This window comes from Phascolarctos cinereus, unplaced genomic scaffold (genome assembly GCF_003287225.1).
Source record: "Phascolarctos cinereus isolate Bilbo 61053 unplaced genomic scaffold, phaCin_HiC Scaffold_3;HRSCAF=262, whole genome shotgun sequence".
In the NCBI taxonomy this organism is placed as follows: Eukaryota; Metazoa; Chordata; class Mammalia; order Diprotodontia; family Phascolarctidae; genus Phascolarctos; species Phascolarctos cinereus.
In genome coordinates this window covers 149,264,952-149,281,415 of record NW_027555736.1, presented here as the reverse complement: position 1 = coordinate 149,281,415, position 16,464 = coordinate 149,264,952, and the positions used below count along the sequence as shown (strand labels likewise).

General features: G+C 39.9%; 1 protein-coding gene across 2 annotated transcripts in view; it reads right to left on the bottom strand.

Annotated features, from left to right (window-relative positions):
- Positions 1-4,063, bottom strand: part of NOX5 (NADPH oxidase 5) — a 49,293-nt gene extending 45,230 nt beyond the window's left edge. Inside the window, exon 1 of one of the 2 annotated variants that reach the window (XM_020982325.2) lies at positions 3,576-4,063. In XM_020982325.2, coding sequence (XP_020837984.1) covers positions 3,576-3,625 — 50 coding nt within the window. In that variant the 5' untranslated portion in view covers positions 3,626-4,063. The remainder of the gene's footprint in view (positions 1-3,575) is intronic. The other variant, XM_020982310.2, reaches the window with a different exon arrangement.
- Positions 4,064-16,464: the final 12,401 nt, after the last annotated feature.

Sequence of the window (16,464 nt, the reverse complement as noted above, 5' to 3'; positions counted from 1 at the left end):
CAAGGAAACACTTAAAAAAGAAAAAAAAAATTACTAGTAGAAACAGCTATTAATCATGTAATGTGGAATGGAGTTGGAAGAAGTCATACAACCATAGGTGCACTGCAAATTCATGCTATGTAAACCCAGCTGGACCCTCACCAGAATACAGCAATCCTTTCATTCTTCCTTAATTAACTCTATCATAGTCCCCACAGAGGCCATTCTAAATCTTCTCTGCTCTCCCCAAGCTTCCCACACCATCCTCTTCAGCTGTGGATATTGTCTCTTACTTCAGAGAGAAAATTGAGGCCATTCAAGATGAGTTCCTTCTTTCCCTGTTCCTGTCTAGATCTCCAAACCCCTTCACATTATTCCCCATTCTTTTTTCCTTTGCTACAATCTCTGGTTCAAAGGTGACTTTTCTCCTTGCTGAAGCCAACCTTTCCATATGTACTCTTTTTTTTTGTGAGGCAATTGGGGTTAAGTGACTTCCCTAGGGTCACACAGCTAGTAAGTGTCATGTGTCTGAGGCCAGATTTGAACTCAGGTCCTTCTGACTCCAGGGCCAGCACTTCATCCACTGGGCCACCTAGCTGCCCCTCCATGTGTACTCTTGATCCCATCTCCTCATGTTTTCTCTGCCAGAATTATTTCTTCTCTCCCTAATCTCTCCCTGTCTATTGCTTCTTTCTCTTTTACCTATAAACATGTTCAAGTTCTCCTCTTATGCCCCATCCCACCAACTTTAAATAAAACCTCACTAGGTCCTACTCTTGTGTTATTGTTGTTAGCATCCTCTCTTTCACAGCCAAATTTCTAGGGAAAGTTTTCTATAATTTTTGCCTGCACTTCCTTTCCTCTAACTCACTTTTTTTCTGACCGAATCACTCAACCAAAGCTGCTCTCTCCAAAGAGAGATATCTAATAGCTTGTTCTCAGTCTTTATCCCTCTTCAGGTAGCCTTTGACACTGTTGACCACCCTCTCCTCATGGATATCTTCTTCTCTCTTGTTTCTACTCCTACCTCTCTGATTGCTCCTCTGTGGATCATCATTCATATCATGCTTAACTATGGGTGTCCCCAAGGTTATATCCTGGGTCTTCTCTTTTTTCATACTTTCATCTGGTGACCACAACATTCCCCATGAGTTTAATTATCATCTTTATGCTGATGACTCCCAGATCTATATATTCAGCCCCAGTCTTATGTACTTCAATTTTGCAACACCAACTACTTCTAGGATATATGCCATAAGCATTTCAAATATAACATGTCCTTCTCACCCCCAACCCGTCTTTCTTCTGAACTTTCCAATTTCTACTGGAGGCACCACCATCCTTCCATGAACAGGCAGTTTTCAGAAGAAAAAATCAAAGCTATCAATAGTCACATTAAAAAATGCTTGAAATCACTATTTATTAGGGAAATGTATATTAAAACAACTTGGAGACACCACCTCACATCTATCAGTTTGGCTAAAATGACAGAAAAGTAAAATGACAAATGCTGAAGCGGATGTGGAAAATTGGGGCACTAAAGCACTGCTGGTGGAATTGTGAAGTTGTCCAAGCATTCTGGAGAACAATTTGGAACTATGCCCAAAGGGCTATAAAACTGTGCATACCCTTTGACCCAGTAATACCACTAATAGATCTGTATCCCAAAGAGATCAAAGAAAAGGGAAAAGAACCTATTTGTACTAAGATATTTATAGCAACTCTTTGTGGTAGCAAAGAATTGGAAATTGAGGATATACCCATCAGCTATGGAATGGCTAAACAAGTTGTGGTGTGTGATTGTGATAGAATACTATTATGCTACAAGAAATGGTGAACAAAATGGTTTCAGAAAAACCTGGGAAGACTGAATGAAGTTATGCAAAAGGAAGTGAGCAGAACCAAGAGAACACTGCACACAGTAACAGCAATATTGTAAGGATGATCAACTATGAAAGACTTGGTTACTCTGATTAAGACAGTGATCCAAGACAACTCTGAAGTACCCATGATGAAAAATGCTATCCACTTCCAGAGAGAGAAGAGATGTATTCTGAGTGTAACTTGAAGCAAACTTCTAAATTTTATTTTTCTTGCATGTGTGTGTGTGTTTACTTTTGCAATATCATCAATGCTGAAATATGTTCTACATGACTTCACATGTATAATTAGTATTATATTGCTTGCCTTCTAAAGGAGTGGGAGGGAGAGTATTTAGAACTCATTTTTTTGAAATGAATGTTAAAAATTTTTTCTACTTGTAGTTGGGAAATATGTAATGAAATAAATAAAAATATAAAAATATTATCCCAGGAAGTTTTTCAGATACTGCTAACATTCTTCATAGTACTATACTATAGAATTTAGAACTGGAAGTAGTCTATAATGATTATGGGACCCCAGGATCTTCTGTCTAGTGCTGGGAGGGATCTCAGAGGTCATCTACTTCAACCATCTTTATTTTACAGACTATGGCCCAGAGAGAGGAAGAGCCAGATAACAAGTGCTAGAGCCTCAATTTGGTCCAAATCCAGTGGTCCTTATCCCCTGGCTCAACCTCCTTTATCTTATAGATGATGAAATTAAAACTCAGAGGGGTGGAGGGATTTGCTCAAGATTGCGCAGGTAACTGAGTGGTAGAGATGAAATTCAGTTCCAGGTCTTCTGACAGATAATGGGAGAAAATGAGCAGCCAGAGTTGGCAGTGCCACTCTGGAGTCTAGAGACTAGTCCATGGGGTAGAGTGCCCAGGGGCCAAAGCCCTTATTGTTCCCAGTTGCACCCAGTTGCATCCCCTTCACACACATACCAGATTCCCAACTGTAAAATAGAGTAAGTGACCTACCTATTTGATATGATTTAAGGGGTCAAGAAGTCCCCTTGGCCCCAAATCTCTCCTTCATTGCTCTCTAGAAATTCTTTATTAACTTCTCCCTATCATAATGTCTGGCATTCTATCAATTTTTCCTTTGAATAATTCCTTTGAATCAGCTACACTCTTGCAGAATGCCCAAACCCCCCAAATTAAAATCAACAACAACAAAAACCAAGAGGGTTAAGGTGACAAAGGGGTTTTTAGTCAAATCACATCTTCCTCCACTGAGGATATGAGAGTTTTGATGGGAATGGGGAAGTAGGGAAAAGTAATGTTGGGTAAGGGAATACAGTGAGAGAAGGTGGGTCGTGGGGGTCTAGAGTTGGAGAGGATCTCAGAGATCAAGTCCAACCCCCTTATTTGACAAAGAGAAAATGGAGACCCAGAGAGGCAATGTGACTTGCCTAAGGCCACACAGGTACTAAGTAACAGAGCTAGTATTCAACCCAAGTCTTATGACTCCATGTTCTTTCCCTTCTTCTGGGTGGACTTTTGGGTATCAGGAGCCACAAAAGGGACTAGAAAGAGAAGTAGGAAGGTATTCAAGAAAGAGTTTGACAATTTTGAAATTTTTCTGAGGATTAATTCTGGACATACATACATATATACATAAATGCACACACAAACACATATACATTTGGTAAATTTCCTCTTTTCCTCATTCACCAGGTTTCCCCAAATCCCTAGCTTACCTGCATCAAAGAACATGCATCTAACTTACTTTCTGCTCTCCATGGGTTCTGGTTCCGGCTGGCCCAGTTTTGTATCCATGCTCGTTTTCTCTCTCTGTCTCTGGACTAAGCTCTGCCCAAATTATATCTGTGAGTTTGTATATTTTTATGACAAATAAGAAAGGTGTTCTGCTGATCTCAGGAACCAAATTTTCTTGCCAACTGACACACCCTCCTTTTCTTTAGATATCTACTGGCTAGGAAATGGCTTGGCTTCTGCTTCCAGAGAAGTCCAGTTTGTTGTTTGGGAATGGGGTGGAGATGGAGTGGAGATGGAGTTGGAAGAGGACTCTCATTGGGATGGAAGACATCTGGTCATTTATCTTTTTTCCCATCTGTAAACTGTTGCCCAAATCTCATTGAGAGACAGGGACAGAGAGGAGAGACAGAGAGAGACAGACACGGAAATAGAGAGAGGCAGACAAGAGACAGAGGCAGAGAAACAGACATAGAGACAGAGAGAGAAAGAGATAGAGACTGAAAGAGACAGAAAAAGACAGAAACAGATAGACAAACAGAGTTCATATGTAGTTCTCTAAAGAAAACAAAGAAGTCCTTAGCTTCCAAGAAAGCACTCAGGCTAACAATGCATCAAATACAGGATGGCCTTGATTTTGCCAGCCAGAAATGCAAAACACAAAAAGACACACAGCCAAACCCATGAATTTTTAAGGCAATTCTCCCTTATAGACTCACAAAGCTAGAGCTGGAAGGGATCTTAGAAGTCATCTGAGGTCCATCCACCTCATTTTTTAAAATTTTTATTTCTCTATTTATTTATTTATTTATTTATTTCTCTATTTATTTTTTTTTCATCCTCCTCATTTTAAAGATGGAGAAAATAAGTACCAGAGAAGTTAAGTGATTTGCCCAGAGTCATACAGATAGTAAGGAGCAGAGCCATATTTGAACTCAGGTCCATCAACTACATGTCTTATAACTTTTTACACTGACCATGCTGCCTTCCAATGAACCCTATTTCTCCCCAGAGATCTATATGGTCCTCCAGACTTATAGTATTACTCAAAGGTTGAAGCTTCTCCAGAAGATGAAAGATTGGTGTTATTAGCTTTGACTTCCCCAGACCTGTTAGTGTATATAAACTTCTAATAATCATAATCGTGATCAATGATATTTAGATGGCAGTTTAAAGTTTACAAAGTACTTTATGCATACAGTCTTATTAGATCCTCACAACAACCCCATGAGGTTTTCCTAATATTTTCCACATTTAACAGATGAGGAGACTGAGATTGAGAGAAGTTAAATAACTTGCCTAGGGTCACATGACTAGTAAGTAGGTAGGATTTGAGGCTGGGTTTTCCTGACTCCAAGGGCAGTACTAATGAAGAGCAAGATGCCAGTTTGTTCCTCTACTTAGACAACATCAGGAATCAGATTAAAATGTAATTGGGAAGTACTCACAAAATAAATAAAACTACAGGAGAACATAGATAATGTTAGGTGGCACAGTGGATACCGTTTCAGGCCTGGAGTCAGGAAGACTCATCTTCCTTAGTTCACATCTGGCCTCAGACACTTATTAGCTGTATGACCCTGGGCAAGTCACTTAACCCTGTTTGCCTCAGTTTCTTTATTTGTCAAATGAGCTGGAGAAGGAAATGGTAAACCACTCCAGTATTTTTGCAAAGAAAACACCAAAATTGAGGTCACAAAGATTTGGACAGGACTGAAACAAATAAACAATAATGTTACTATGTGGGTTCCTAAGTCAATATATGCCTACAAGGATCCTTACGTATAGTTTAGAGGCCCCATTTCTTTTTTTATTTTACTTTATTTTTAATTTATGGAATAAAACGAGCATTTCCATTACACAGCACAATAAAAAAAAGATGATTGTACATGAAGCTGCAAATATACTATGCACAACTTGCTCTTCCTTTCAAGAGGCCCCATTTGTAATTGTGTCTGTCACCACTGCTCCTCTTGTTCCCCCAGCTTGAGTTCCCTCACAGTCTTCAGATTCCTCTGCTTACTTCCCGAAATCTTCTTCCTTATATTCTCTGTGCTAATGAGGGACACAGTCCAGGTTTGCTCTTCCAGACTGAGGTTTGAGCTTTTGCTGCTCCTTGACTTAGGGAGTGGTCTTTGAGGCCCCCTTGGTTTGTTCAGCACCTTGTCCAGGTGAGGAGCCTGAAGAGAGATGGAGAGATTTTCCCCAAGGTCGCATAGCTAGTGATGGACGAGGTGAGGATCTGAACTAAGGCTGCTGTCTCCAACACTCTGCCTCACTGTCTCCCTAACGGAAAAGGCAATTCTTCAGTGGCCCTTCCATTGCTGGCTTTAGAGAGAGGAGAAAGGCCCCAGTGCAAAAATAATTATGTAGTAGAGATGACACCAAAACATTTATGTTGGCTCAGAACCATGGAATTTTCTACTCTTTCCTGTTATTCTCCACCCCCGCATCCCCACCAAACTTTTCTCATGGACATAAAGACCCATGCACACATACTCTTTGCCCTGACCCTCTCCTAACTAAGCCCACCCAGCTGGATGGTCCTGGTGGGAGGCCCTAGGCCAGCTGCAGGTATACTCTATTACTAAGCAGATTGGCTCTTGGAAGAAAGGACTCGGAGCCTCATGACCTTTACCCAAATAGTATAAGCAAATTGAATGATTACAAGAGATTCTATAAGTGTATCAAGAAACAGAGGCAGGCTTTCGAAGAGGTTGTGATGAAATTTGTTCGGAATCTGAGCTATTCTATTTTTCCAGTCTTGCTTATCTTCTAGAGTAGAAGCAGCCACTGTGTAGGAAAGGGCCACACATACTTTGATCCAATCCCTAGTCCTCTATAATATCTACTAGTCCCCAGGAAGCCCACGTGCTTTCATCCCATCCCCTCATTTCAAGTCTCATTTCTCTATGATGTGGTATTAAGGAAGGAGCTACTCCCCTTTTAGAAACATGTACCTTTCAGGATTGTTTTGTCTCCTGGTTGCATTCAATGTACTTTTGCCTTGAGTGCTACGATAAACTTTTAATTTTCTCTACCTGGGTTTGTTTCATTATTGAGGGCAAAAGCCCAAACAAAGAGTTTCTTTTAACAATTGAAAGAACTGGGATAAATAGGGCTTATTTATGGAGCTGGGGTCTTTGGGTATGGAATATCACATGTACTATCAGATTTGGTTAATATATTGGTCAGTTGAATTGATTTTTTCTTTTTTTTCTTCTTCATTTCATGTTGAATAGGGCAATAGGGAGGTATATACCTGGAAATAAATGTGATGTAAAAATAAGATGCATATAATTTTTAAAATTATGCTTGTAGGACTACAAATTTTTAGGAGTATCTTCTACCTTATCTGCTCATAGTCCACCCTGCATGCATAATTTCCTAAGAATTTCCTAAGAATTAGAACTGTCCAAAACTGGACTTACTCATGACTTAATTAAACTTTGTATCTCTCACAGTGCCTAGCATGGTGCTATACAAATAGTAGATACTTAACTGGCACTTGCCAAATTGAATTGTTTTGAGTCAACAGAGAGGACCTTAGGATACAACAACATGTGTTTGTTAGGAAGTAGTATGGTACTTGTTAGGTAGAAAGATCTTGGTCTCACAAATAAACACTGAATTCCATGTATGACCTTGTATGAGACTCTTGCAGACTCTGTCTTAACCTGAGATCATGTCCTTTTTAAAAAATAAAATATTTTGATAACTGTATTTTAATATAATTGGTTTCCTTTGTAATTCTATTTTTTTTTATTTTGTGAATTTAAAAACATTTTGAGGAGTTCAGAGACCACCAGTTTTCACCAAGTGAATCCATGACCTACAAAAGAGGGTAAGAGTTACTGCCCTAGGATGATTCTAAAGGTCAAGTTGCCTACATGAGAGTCCACAAAGAGAAATGTCCATATCCCCAGCCAGTGACCCACAATACCCCCAGTTCCAGTTGTAAGAGTGGCTTCCAGGCACTACGAAAGGGGGAAGAGACCAAAAGCTCTGGATCAGAAGTCAGGAGATTTTTGTTCTATTCCCTGATTCTGCCCCTAAATGGCGATGGGACATTCAACATCTCTGGGCTTCAGTTTCCTCACCTGTAAATAAGAATAATAGTCTCCATCCCATTTCACTCACAGAGGTCATGTGAGAATATAGCAAAAGAAGAGAATATAGCAAAACAATTTAATTTGGCAAGTGCCAGTTAAGTATCTACTATTTGTATAGCATCATGCTAGGCACTGTGGGAGATACAAAGTTTAATTTAGTCATGAGTAAGTCCAGTTTTGGACAGTTCTAATTCTTAGGAAATTCTTAGGAAATTATGCATGCAAGGGGAGTATGAGCAGATAAGGTAAAGTATTTTTGATAAAAGAAAAAATGCTCTAAGCTTGAAAGGTATTGTTTTCATTGCTATGTAAAAGGAAAGGAATTTGCAGATATGTTTTCTGATGATTTTATTCATGTTCTAACACTCATCTCCTCCAGCTGCCCTTCCCTCCCCCAATTTACAATCTCCAAGAGTCAAGAAGATATGTTTTCCTCTAAAAGGCAGTAACATCTGAGATGAAATTTAGTCTGTTTCTTTAGAATGTTGGGACAACATCCATGGAGCAAAACAAGGAAATTCCCATAACCAAGTTCACAACACTGTCTCTAGTTTTATAGCTACCTTGAATAATTATTTAGATTTTTAAAATGTTACTTAATTTTTGCATCTGTCTATGTCTCCCCATGAGGCTATAAGCTCTTTGAAGGGTTTGGCTGTGTCTCATTCATCTTTGAATTCACTCTTGCACCCAGAGGTGATAGGGAAGGGAATAAGCATTTACAGTGTGCCTGCTCTGTGCCAGGTACTTTGTGCTAAGTGCTTTACAAATATCATCTCACTTAATCCTCCCAGAACCCTGAAAGTTAGGTGCTATTATTATCCTCATTTTGCAGTTGAGGCAACTGAGGCAGAGAGAGGTTATACTATTTCCTTTAATCCTATCCTGCCCCCCCCATTTCTTCTATTCATTATTTTGACCCTGTCCCTCCTGAGAAGTATTTGCTTCTGATTACCCCCTTTCCCAATCTGCCCTCCTCTCTGTCATCCCCGTGCTCTCTTGTCCCCTTCTCCCCCCTTTTTCCTGTAGGTAAGACAGATTTCCATACCCAAGTGAGTGTCTATGTTTTTCCCTCCTTAAACAAAATCCTATGAGAATAAGATTCACTCATTCCCTCTCACCTTCCCCTGTTTCCCCTCCACTGTAAGAGCCTTTTCTTTTCTGTTTTTTGTGAGATAATTTACCCCATTCTACCTCTCCCTTTCTTCTTCTCCAAATATAATCCTCTCTCATCCCTTAATTTTATTCTCCAGATATGATCCCTTCATCTTCAACTCACCCTGTGCCCTCTATCTATCTATCTACATATACATACATACAATTTTTTTCCTCGAACTATCCTAATACTGACAAAGGTCTCATGAGTTATAAATATCATATTTCCATGCAGGAATGTAAACAGTTCAATCTTAATAAGTCTCTTATGATTTCTCTTTCCTGCTTACCTCTTCATGTTCCACTTAAGTCCTGTATCTGAAAGCCATTTTCTATTCAGCTCTGGTCTTTTCATCAAGAATGATTGAAAGTCCTCTATTTCACTGAATGACCATTTTTGCCCTGAAGGATTATACTCAGTTTTGCTGGGTAGGTGATTCTTGGTTGTAATCCTATCTCCTTTGCCCTCCAGAATATTATATTCCATGCCCTGTGGTCCTTTAATGTAGAAGCTGCTAAATCTTGTGTTATCCTGATTGTGTTTCCACAGTACTTGAACTGTTTCCTTCTGGCAGCTTGTAATATTTTCTCCTTGACCTGGGAACTCTGGAATTTGGCTATAATATTCCTAGGAGTTTTCCTTTGGAGATCTCTTTCAGGAGGAGGTCTGTGGATTCTTTCAATTCCTATTTTGCCCTCTGGTTCTAATATACCAGGGCAGTTTTCTTTGATAGTTTCTTGAAAGATGATGTCTAGGCTCTCTTTTTGATCATGGCTTTCAGATAGTCCAATAATTTTTAAATTCTCTCCCTGGATCTATTTTCCAGGTCAGTTGTTTTTCCAATGAGATATTTCACATTGTTTTCTAATTTTTCATTCTTTTGGATTTGTTCTACTGTGTCGTGATTTCTCATAAAGTCACTAGCTTCCAATTGCTCTATTCTAATTTTTAAGGAAGTATTTTCTTCAGTAAGCTTTTGGACTTCCTTTTCCATTTGGCCAATTTTGCTTTTTAGGGCATTCTTCTCCTCATTGGCTTTTTGGACCTCTTTTGCCATTTGGGTTAGGCTATTTTTTAAGGTTATTTTCTTCAGTATTTTTTTGGGTCTCCTTTAGCAAGCTGTTGACTTGTTTTTCATGATTTTCTTGCATCACTCTCATTTCTCTTCCCAGTTTTTCCTCTACTTCCCTTACTTGCTTCTCAAAATCCCTTTTGAGCTCTTCCAAGGCCTGGGACTGATTCATATTTTTCTTGGAGGCTTTGGATGTAGGAGCTTTGACTTTGTTGTCTTCTTCTGGTTGTATATTTTGATCTTCTTTTTCACCAAAGTAAGATTCTATGGTCTGACTCTTTTTGTGCTGCTTGCTCATGATCCCAGCCAATTACTTGAGTTTTAAACTCTTTGTTAAGGTAAGAGTCTGCTTCCAATGTGGAGAATGTATTGTCCCAAGCTTCAAGGGTTTGTATGGCTGTTTTCAGAGATACTTGTAGGGACCTGTAAATTTTCAGTTCTTCCAAGGTAGTATGATAAGGGGCGAGGTGTTTACTCCTTTCCTGGCCTGTGACCACAAGTATTCCTTTCTGTCCTGTAACTGTGAGGGAGGATTCCTTTCCACAGCCACTCCAAGCTCTACCATGCCAGTGCTCCTCCTCACCCCAGCACGGCCACCCAGAACTGTGGCCCAGATCCAAACACGGGCAAAGCAATAGATTCCTGCCTCAGCACTGGCAAAGAGATCCCTGCAGTTCCTCTCTGATCAGCCACCGGATTCCCCCTCAGTCTATGGGCCGGAAGCTCGGGAAGTAGCTGCCCCCCCCGGGCCACGCTCTTGGGGAATGGAGCTGAAACCCCACCTTCCTGTCTCAGCACCGACAGAAACAGACTTTTCCCACTGACCTTCTAAGTTGTCTTTGGCATTCGTGGATTGAGAAGTCTGGAAACCGCCACAGCTGCCCGCGATTCAGTCCCCTGAGGCCTGCTCTAGCTTCGCTGTGGCCTGTGCACCCACGCCAGCCTACGCTCCTCTCCTAGCCCAGCAAGATATAACTTTCTGATCCACCATCCAGGTTGTCTTGGGCTGGAAATTTGCTTCACTCTGGCTTTTTCTGGGTTCTGCAGCTTTAGAATTTGTTTAGAGCCATTTTTTTACAGGTATTTGGAGGGGTTTGGGGGAGAGCTCAAGCAAGTCACTGCTTTCACTCCCCCATCTTGGCTCTGCCCCCAATCTTCTACTTGTTGCTCTTTGTACTTGGACAGTCACTTAGGGCGGAAACTGTTGTCCTTCAGCCTATCTCATTAATTTGGGGACCTATCTACAGAGACCTGTGGTAGGCAATGTTGGAAGAAATAGAAAGAATAGGAGAAATGGTTCCCATTTTGAAGAGACTTAAAATGTCTTTGGGAGACCAATTAAAAATAAAGCAATAGGAAAAAAGTTCAGAGAACCAGATTGATTCAACTTTTCTCAGTTTCTTCCTCTTTCCAATGATGAGATTGGATAAAATGGCCTCTAAGATCTCTTCAGCTTGAGAGATATCACCCTGTGACTTCCTTACTCTCCCATATAAGCTCACTGTGTTAGCCAAAATGACTTTTCTTCACTATCCCCCAAGCCCAGCTTGAGAATCTTCTTCCTTCATGCCTTTGCTCATTTTGCTGGCTCTACCTAGAATGTCTTCGCATCAACATCTCTTCCATTCTTCAGGGCCCGGATCATATCCACCTCCTCCAATAAGACTTTTCTGACCAGCTGAACCCACTAAGCTTTCCCCCTCCTCTGAATTCTCATAGTACTTAGCATTTACACTGTCCATTTGACACTTATGACATTTCCAAATGTCTTGTAGTATCACTGGCAGTTAGGTGGCAGAAGATTGAGCATTGGAGCTAGCGTCAGGAAGATTTGAGTTCAGATCCTACCCCAGGCACTTACTAGCTGTATGATCCTGCACAAGGCACTTAACCCCAGTTTCCTCATTTGTAAAATGGGGATAATAAGGATACATATCTCCCAGAGCTGGGGTAAGAATAAAATGAGATAATATTTGTAAACCACTGTATAAATCTTAAAATGCAATGTAAATGTTAGTTATCATTTATTATTATTATTTATCACTACCATTATTGACATTATTCACCATCACTTATTATATAATTTATTATCGCTATTATGGATTATTATTAATTATCATTATTTATTGGTTATTTATTATCATTATTATTACATAGTAGTTGTAGTAGTAGTAGTAATAGCTGTAGCAGCTAACATTTATATAGCATTTAAAATGTGCTAGACACCGTGCTAAGCTCTGTACAATTTTCTCTCAGGGTTCTCATAAGAACCCTGAGTGGTAGGTGTTATTATGATCCCCATCTTAATGATGAGGAAGCTGAGGCAAAAAGATGTCAAGTGAATTGCTCAGGGTCGCACAGCTAGTAAGTATCTGAGGCTAAATTTGAACTCCAGTCTTGCTGATTCCTGACCCAGGGCTCTATCCACTATGCCATCTAGTAGCAATGGCAATTGCCAATGGTTGGGAAACTCAGATGGCAGGACCAGGCTCCTTTTGAGGTTTATAAGAATGAATGAGGTGACTTTTCCCCATCTTCAGCATTCCTATGTGCTTCCTTCTTCTGGTAGTCCTGTTTTTTGATAGGACAGAGAAAGTGGCAGCATAAAGGTTTTGTTATTTAGCAATGCTCCCAGGGAAGAACCTTTCCCTTCCCTGCCCCATCCAAGCAGGAAAGATAAAGGGATCACACATGATGCCCTGTCACCTCCAGCCATTAAAGTTAGAGCCAGGAGGAATTTTTTTGGTTTGTCCTATTTTCCAGTCATCAGAAACACATGGGGACAGGCACCAATTTCTTCTGGCCCCTCCTTTCACCTTGTGGAGACCCCAAACTGCAGCTGCTGCTCTTTGGTAGCAAAGTGGTGGGCGTGGGGCGTGGAAGAAGAGAATTAAAGGAGAGTGTGACATCAAGGGCCATTAGAAGGGCCAGGAAGTGGAGTCAGTTGCCACAGGAAGGTCAATCCCAGAAATAAGAGAACAAAGACAGCTCAGCTCAGCTCCTAGGCCACTGGTTTAGAAGTGACAGAAATAATAATGACAATAATGAAAATAATAATAATAATAATGATATACTATATATATATATATATATATATATATATATATATATAACTTATATACCCCTTTAAAGTTTGCAAAGCAGTTTATATGTCATCTCATTTAATACTCACAATGACCTATTTATTCTATGTATTTTACAGGTAAAGTAAGGAAACTGAGGCTGAGAAAAATTAAGTGACTTGCCCAAGATCATACAACTAATAAGTGTCTGAGATAGGATTCAAACTCAGGTCTTCTGATTCCAAATCAGGAAACAACTGTTTTGTATCTAAAGTTGTCATGAGAGAATTTCTGGCTTAACCTTAGTCAAAAGTGAATTTTGGGGAGAACATAATGGACCCCATTTTGTTCTATAGTCACCATTTTGTTGTGTATAACCCCTCCATGAATTGCAGGACCAATTGGAACAGCTGGTTCTCTTCAGTGGCTTTCTTCACTCCTCTAATCAATACAAAAAGACTAAATTGGTAAAAGAAAAAAAAAGAGAGAGACATTCAATCTCTTTGATTTGGTGAAATCAGCTATCCCAGCAAGGACACATCTCTTATCTATCTCCTGATGCTAATGACATACGTTCTCCTTAACAAGTATACTTTATTTCTTTGCATAATGAACAGTCATCTTTTTTTCTTTGTTTCATTCAGTGTATAAATACCACTAGCTGAATTGTGAAAGTTCCATACTCCTATCACCAGCTAGTGGAGTATATCACATACACTCTGAGTGTAAGAAAACTCGTGTGCTGAATTGTGTTGGTTTAGTGGTGTTAGCTAGTCAAAATGATGTCTAAATTTCATGCAACAGAATCATTGGCTGTTTGATCTTGAGAGAATCTTAGCAATCACCACCTTTAACAGCTAAGGAAGTAGAAACCCAGAGTGATTGTTACTTACCCAAGGTCGTCAGGTCTCCAGGTCCCCATCCTCTTTTTACAACATGACACTGATAAATACATAGTAACGTATTTCAATAAAACCCATGTCAGAGCTAAAGCATTATGGAGGGCAGAATACTGATTAGTTGAACAGCCCTACATAAAGTAGCTTTGGGAGCTCCAAGGTTCTTTGGGCTGAACAGAGGAAACTAAGAACTTGGTGCCTAATCACAATTAGTGGAAATTAGGTCTCCAGTCATACTCTGGGCCAACTAAGAGCTGACTTCCACTCTGAAAGCAAAAATTTTAGGAGGGAAGAAAAGATCTAGGAATTTAGTGAGGTTTCATATCATACTAATCACTTCAGAAAATGAGCCATGACGAATCAATTCTGAAAACTAGAAACACTATGTAAACTTGAGTCATTGTTGTGAGATATGATGGGGTGATGGAGGATTCATTGGATTCCAGCCCAGAGGCCCTGGCTTTGAGGCCTAGCTTTGACACTTACTAGCTCTGACATCTTGGGCAAGCCACCTAACCTCTCTTGGGCCTAGCTTCCTCATCTGCTGCAAAACAAAACAAAAAATACAGTCTGGGAAAAATTTCTTTCCTCCTTATTTCAGAGTTGTTGTATGAAAAGTGCTTTGTAAATCTCGATGTACTTTATAAACCTGAGTTATCATTATACCAGGGAAATGGAAAGAATCAACACTATCTTCCATGACCCACATTGGAGAAGACTGTTCTCAAAAAATGTGAAGTTCATCCCTGGTGGCCTTTTCTCCACTTTAGAATATCCTTTCTACCACTGGCCCCCATCACCACCAGTCTGGAGTGGCCAAATGGCTTGTGGCCTGTCCCTTCTCACCATCCCAATATCTCTTCTCAGGAAAGACTATTTATATACACTGAGAGTTCCAATCCCAGTGGGCATTTTGCCTGGTCTGGGCTCAGGGAATAAAAGTCTGTTCCTTGGCTGAAATTCAGCTAGTAGATGGGGAAGGTTCAAGGACTCTACCCAAGGCCTCTGAAATTATCCTGGCTTTGGCCCTGAGTCAATGCTGGAGATACCCCTGCTAGCACAGATCTGCATTCAGTGTAGCCCTTATGTGAGCTGAAATGTTTTTCTTCCTTCCTTCTTCTGGTCTTTTTGCTATTTAGGTCAAATATCAAGCACCACCTCTCAGAGGCTGATAGCACCCCTCTGAATTCTCAGGTCATTCAGTTCCCTGAACCCTATGGTTAGGGCTTGGGTTTAAATTCCAGGATTTCAGCTTAAAATTCTAAAAGGCAAGGCCTACTTTTGATGCCACTCCTCCAAGCACCCACAGATCATCCTTGCCTGGCTTAATGTCTAAGGAAAGTTCTGTTTTTGAGTCAAAGGAACAATTCTAATACAAGCTCTGCCATACTCTATGTTGTCTACGGCAAATCATGTCCTACTCTATCTGTAATGCAAGAGGTTTAGACTTGACAATCCACCTCTAGCATCCCTTCCAGCTCTAAAGCTATGATCTAGGATTCTCTTTTGAAGCTTAAATTTTTCTTGTCCTTTTCACATTCCTTCCCCAACTTGCTTGGCTGGGCTGGCTTCTGAAACCAGCTGATATTTGGGGCTTCCTTTATTATACTCTACTTCTCATTTTCCCCCTCCACCCTCACATCACATCATTGTAGACCTACTTTGGTGATATCTTCTTCAACCCCTAATGTATTCCACAAGGAATATCATCTTCATTGCTAGTATTATTTACTAATTACTATTTAAAACAAACCAGCCAGAAGTATAATTACTTTGATATAGGGCAAGGATCTTTCTCTAAAAAAGTTTCAAAAGTGAGAAAATTAAATTGATATTGTCGCCATTTTTGTAATTGATTCTGTTCTGTATCACCACCAACATTTTGTATACTAAGTCATGTTTTTTTGTCTCTGAGTTAAGTTCTCAAGTTCAGCTTTCCTCTCTGAACTAAGTTTAGAGGTCCAGTTCTCCCACTAATCATTGTTCTATTCTTGTGTTAAGGAAATCTTTTATCCTTGAAGGATGCAGATGGATGCCAGGAAGTCGGCTGTGTTATCTCTGCAACACTAACTAGCCTTCAAGAAAGTCTGATTTGTCATCATTGTGACATTGACTAGCCATGAGTTTTCCATAGCAACAAGATGGAGGAGGGGTTGTTGCTAGCCCTACATTCCAAACTTCCAGACAGTCATATAGTTTTCACATCTATGATGCTGCCTTTTAGCTTTTGGATGCTTCTACTTTTGTCATAAAAAAATGATCTGTGTGCCTTCATTCAGGGTCTTTTTGCTTGCAGAGGAGATAAAGACTCGCTAGCTTTACCAATAAATTTGGCCTGAAAAGGGACTTCTACTTGTGCACAGTGATTTTTAAATGTTCTTGTGTTTGTCCTGTCATATTATTTATGTTTATGAATCAAACTAGATTTTTCCTAGGGCCTGGTCAGCTGAAGGAGAAGAAGAAATAGTAAAGAAAAAAATCTTTCAGAAAGAAAGTTTCTCTCTCTGTCTTTTAATTCTGCCCAATTTAGAAGACAGGGAAGACTCATAGATAAAAGGGAACCTTTGTTCCCAATTTGCAGAAATGTATGGCATTATAAAA